Here is a 5,501-nt window from a genome sequence, read left to right on the forward strand (position 1 = left end):
GTATAATATCTAAAATATATAAAGAACTTCTATGACTCAATAATAATGAGACAAATAACCCAATTAAAAAATGGGCAAAGGATCTGAAAAGACATTTCTCTAAAGAAGATATACAAATGGCCAATAAGCATATGAAACAATGCTCAACATCATTAATCATTAGGGAAATGCAAATCAAAACCACAATGAGATATACTTTACACCCATTACCCATTACGATGGCTATCATTAAAAAAAAATGGAAAATAACAAGTATTGGCAAGGATGTGGAGAAATTAGCACCCTTGTATATCGCTGGTGAGATGAGTAAAATTGTGCAAGTACTATGGAAAATAGTTTGTCATTTCCTTCGAAAATTTAAACACAAAGTTACCATATGACCCAACAATTCTACTTCTAGTGATATATCCAAAAGAACTGAAATCAGAGGCTGAAAGAGATATTTATACACTAATAATCATAGCAGTATTATTCACAACAGCTAAAACATAAAAACAACCTAAATGCCCACCAACAGATGAATGGATAAACAAAATAGGGTATATAAACAATGGAATATTATTCAGCCTTAAAAAGGAATAAAATTCTGATACATGCTACAGTATGGATAAACCTTGAAAACATCATGCTAAGTGAAATAAGCCAGACACACAAGGACAAATATAGCATGATTCCATTTATATGTAGTACCTAGAATAGGCAAAATTCACAGACAGAAAGTAGAACAGATTACTAGGGGGAGGGGGAGGGGAAAATGGAGAGTTATTGTTTAATGGGTACAGAGTTTCTATTTGGGATAATGAGAAAGTTCTAGAAATGGATAGTAGTGATGGTTGTACAATATTGTCAATGGACTTAAAGCCACTGAACTGTGCACTTAAAAATGGTTAAATTGATGAATTTTGTGTTATATATATTTTATTACGATAAAAAACTCCCACAAATGGTAGCACATCACTTATACTGTTTTGCATCTAATGTCACAAAATGATATATCTTGAAGATCACTGCTTGTATTAACATACTATATTTATTCAACTAGTTCCCCTACTGATGGATATTTAGGTTGTTTCCAAATTTTTGCTCTCCTGCTGAAGCTAAATGATGCTGAAATAAACAATGTAAGACACATATACACATATCAATTTGCACATGTCAGGAGGTAGAACCAATTTTGGAAAAAAAATTTGCACACGGGTGAATACATCTGAAGTATAAATTTCTAGAAGTACAAAAGCTGGGTCAAAGGTATGTACATTTTTTTTTTTTTTTGAGACAGAGTCTCACTGTGTTGCCCGGGCTAGAGTGCCGTGGCGTCAGGCTAGCTCACAGCAACCTCAAACTCCTGGGCTCAAGGGATCCTTCTGCCTCAGCCTCCCGAGTAGCTGGGACTACAGGCATGCGCCACCATGCCTGGCTAATTTTTTCTATATATTGTTAGTTGTCCGATTAATTTCTTTCTAATTTTTAGTAGAGACAGGGTCTTGCTCTTGCTCAGGCTGGTCTCGAACTCCTGAGCTCAAACAATCCGCCCGCCTCGGCCTCCCAGAGAGCTAGGATTACAGGCGTGAGCCACTGCGCCCGGCCCGGTCCTAAAGTCTTTAGCATGGGAATATGCATCATAAGTTTCCAAGAGAGAGTCTGGAATGCTTCTCGAAATGGTTTTGCCACAAAATGTTTTTTGGCTGAGCATCTTGCAAGATTAGGCTTCTCTGTAGAAGATCCTTAGAAAAGCCTGTCAGATAATTTTATAATAAGCAATCAATTGTAACAAATGAAAGAAATAAAATCTTTTTTTTTAAAAGGAGGGTTTCTTTGAAGACTTCATAAACTTTAATAAAGGGAGCAGCCTTAACAATTAATTTACATTTGCTGGAAAATAATGGGTTTGTACCCAGCCAAGAAGAGTTAACAGTTAACCACGTAGAGAAGGAAAGCTCTAAACTGGCAAAATGAATCAATATATAAAATTCCAAATGGAAAAAATATAAATCAAAGGGCAATAGTCCTGCCTAATCTAATGTTTACTACTCATTTCATTATTAAAACCGTGCCTGACCTAAAAAGCAACAACAACAAACCCAAAAATCTCTCTCAAGTATTTGTCCCTAAATGGCTAAGAACCAACAAATCCCTGAATGACAGCTCATGGCCCAAAGTGATTTAATTACAGAGTAAAAGAAAAATAAAGGCAATTGAGCTTTATCAAAGAGACTCCAAGTGGCTTAAAAGTAGCTATGAATACAGACACAGCACAGGCCAGGACTGACCTAGGAAACCAAGCACTTCAGCAAAGCCTCAGCCTGTAGTTTAAATACATGGCTCACTGTCAGCCTCTCTCCCTCCCTCTCTTAAAAAAAGTAAAAATAAACATACAGCTTATCAAGAGCTGTAACAGAAGATCACTGATTTTAAAAGGCCCTTTTCAGATGAATTTTAGTTAAAATTATATTTAATATCACTATACAATCATTCCCCAGGTCAACACATGTGTGCTTATAGGGCTCAATGAAAAAAAAATCATGCGATTTTTAATAGCAAAATATTTGTTTGAAAAATTTGGGGGTGGGGGGAAAACACACCAGGATCAGAGGCCAAGTCAGGGGTAGCACTCTGCTTAGTCAGGATAAGACTGGCATCTAAACTACTGTTGGGTGCCATTTGGAACAGTACCCAACACAAAGTTCATGTGGCAAGTGGTAAGAACAAGAGAGTAAAACCTGTCTAGGCATGTGCATTCCTGAAAACACCCCCTTGCTTAGAAAGCTGAGAAAATTGTGCCTAGTCTCTATTTACCTTCATATTCTGCTTTCTTGGCTGTCTCAAGGTTTCTCCATTCTGTCCCCACCAGTCGGCTGAGCTCCCCGAAAGAGTAGTCTGGGTGCTGGGCCTTAATCACAGCTCTCATTTCACTGCTAAAGAGGATGTAGCCACTCATGTTGATTTTCCGTTTGGAGCCTTCCTTCTTTGTACTGCCTTTGGCAGACTTTGGGGTAGACTGTAAGACAGAAAGCTCTTATGGTGCATCAGAACACTGCGTTTAGTTAACTGCTCAAAAGTTTTGGAAGCCAGGAACATGTGATTCAATAGTTACTGTTTTATAGACACATTCAGTTTATAGCTGGCCATCTTCTTGGTCAAAATACACCTCTTCTTTGCCTCTTACCATGTAAAAAATAAATCAAAGTGTCGCTGAATTCCATGACTGCAATCTGTAATGGTGACCTCACAATTAAGTCTTGACAAAATTCTGAATGAGAAAAAAAATACCAATAGGGATCACCCTCAACCAAAAGATGAGGTCCTAAATTAGGGAGAAATTAAAAAGATTTGGGCAATAAAAGTCCCTACTGCTTTTCTTCAGTACAAGGCAGGGACAGTCTTCTAACTAAACCTGCCATTAAAAGATATTAAATTTTAAATTATTAATGGCATTAGTACAATGGCATAATAATAAATTATTAGTGGCATGTCATGATAAATATATAATCTTTTTGTCAATTAAAAATAAATAAATACAGAAATAATAGCATTGAGAAAGAAAAAAAAAAATCTATTCCTTCCTGCAGAATTCTAGGTTGAAGCTCACATATGGAGGGTCTTGATGTCTCTTTACTTTGGTTTGAGTCTGTTGCAAACCAAAGGTGGGAGTAAGACAAGTAACAGGAACTTGTCACCTTCACCTGTGGAGGTGTGTAGGGCATGAGGTCCAGCTCACTGGCCAGGGGAGTCTGAAGCTGAGGTAGAGAAGGAGGTTCAATGACCTCACTATCTTCTTCTCCCATCTCTTCAATATCATCATCTCCACCTTCTAACTCAGCAAATTTAGCTTCTAGCAACTGGATCTTCTTTTCCAGCAAAGGTGAGGGCTCCTTCTGAGGGACAATTGGTTTTCTGAAAGAAGTAACATAAAAAAACTAAAATTACCTAATACCACTCCAGGACTGGTCAGAAAGCAGTGTTCTATCTTAATGTCTAGAAATGACTTCCTGCAATCTGCAATGTATACTCCAAGGGCAGCAAGGGAAAGAGTTTAAATGTGTATTTATGAAGTCACTTCCATTTAAAGATGTTTGTTTTTAAAGGATTCTGCTGAATACCCACAAAATCCCCAGGTCCAAAGTTGGGATCTAGTTGCAGTGAAGAGTTTTCATAATCTATGGAACTGAGAAATCTCCTGACAGTATGTAAACCAGAACCAAGTATTTCTGCCTCCAATTTACAATTACTGCAGTCTAAGCCAAGGGCACCGTTAGAGCAGTTACCAGATCTCAGCAGATTATGAAGCTTTTCCTTTAATCTTTAACTGAATTAATTAATATTTTCTACTTGAAATGTATATTCCCCTAGTTTAAGATGAAATTAAAAGGAACACCACCAGACTACATTTTTTTTTTTTGAGACCGAATCTTGCTCTGTCTTCCCAGATAGAGTGAAGTGGCACCATCATAGCTCACTGCAACCTCAAACTCCCGGGCTCAAGCAATTCTCTTGCCTTAGCCTCCTGAGTAGCTGGGGCTATAGGCATATGCCACCATGCCTGGTAATTTTCCTATTTTTTGTAGGGATGGCGTCTCGCTCTTATTCAGACTGGTCTTGAACTCCTGACCTCAAGTGATCCTCCCACTTCGGCCTCCCAGAGTGCTAGGATCACGGGTGTGAGCCATTGCACCCAGCCCTAGACTACACTATTTTGGTATCAGTTAGCTGAAGTGCTCTTTCTTCCTTAGTTTTTTCAAGATTTACCTGAAGTAGTAAATTTCATCATCTACCACTTTAGCAGAGAGTGAAAACCTCTTCAGTCCCTTGAATTTCTTCATCTGCTTGTCACTCTCATTGTACCGGCTCTCACAAAGCAGAATGTCATTTTCTGGTATTTCAGTTGGTCTGCAGGAGAGGAAGTCCTTGAATGACAACACAGCACACTTTCCTGAAAGGGAAAATTGGAGAGAAATTAAAGGAGTAAATTGTGGTTGTAGTTAATAATTGTTTCAAAATTTTACTATTTTTGAATTAATATATTCATATGATTCAAAATTAAAAAGATATAAAAGGGTATATATTGGCATAAAGGTAGACTATATAGATCAATGGAATAGAACTGAAAGTCTTGAAACAAATCCATACAATTGGGCTTTTATGGGCAACTGTTTTTGATAAGGGTTCCAAGACAATTCAATGGGGGAAAAGAATAATTTCTTCAACAGATGGTACTGGGACCAGTACCATCTGGATTTTCACATGCAAAATAATGAAGGTGAACTCCTATCTCATACCATATACAAAAATTAACTCAAAATGGATCAAAGACCTAAATGTGAGAGCCATAACTATAAAATTCTTAGAAGAAAACCTTGGTGTAAATCTTTGTGACCTTGGATTAGGTAATGGTTGACATGACACCAGAAGCAAAAGCAACCAAAGGAAATAAAGATAAACTAGACTTTGCCACAATTAAAAATTTTTGTACTTCAAAGCATACTATCAAGAAAGTGAGGCCG

General features: G+C 37.4%; 1 protein-coding gene across 1 annotated transcript in view; it reads right to left on the bottom strand.

Annotated features, from left to right (window-relative positions):
* PBRM1 (polybromo 1) overlaps positions 1–5,501 on the bottom strand; it is a 141,902-nt gene that overhangs the window by 17,662 nt on the left and 118,739 nt on the right. The window contains exons 24-26 of the mRNA XM_012661922.1: positions 4,747–4,930; positions 3,684–3,894; positions 2,797–2,998 (exon numbers count right to left, since the gene is read on the bottom strand). Coding sequence (XP_012517376.1) covers positions 2,797–2,998; positions 3,684–3,894; positions 4,747–4,930 — 597 coding nt within the window. The remainder of the gene's footprint in view (positions 1–2,796; positions 2,999–3,683; positions 3,895–4,746; positions 4,931–5,501) is intronic.

Source organism: Propithecus coquereli, unplaced genomic scaffold (assembly GCF_000956105.1).
Source record: "Propithecus coquereli isolate 6110/MARCELLA unplaced genomic scaffold, Pcoq_1.0 Scaffold1, whole genome shotgun sequence".
Taxonomy (NCBI): domain Eukaryota; kingdom Metazoa; phylum Chordata; class Mammalia; order Primates; family Indriidae; genus Propithecus; species Propithecus coquereli.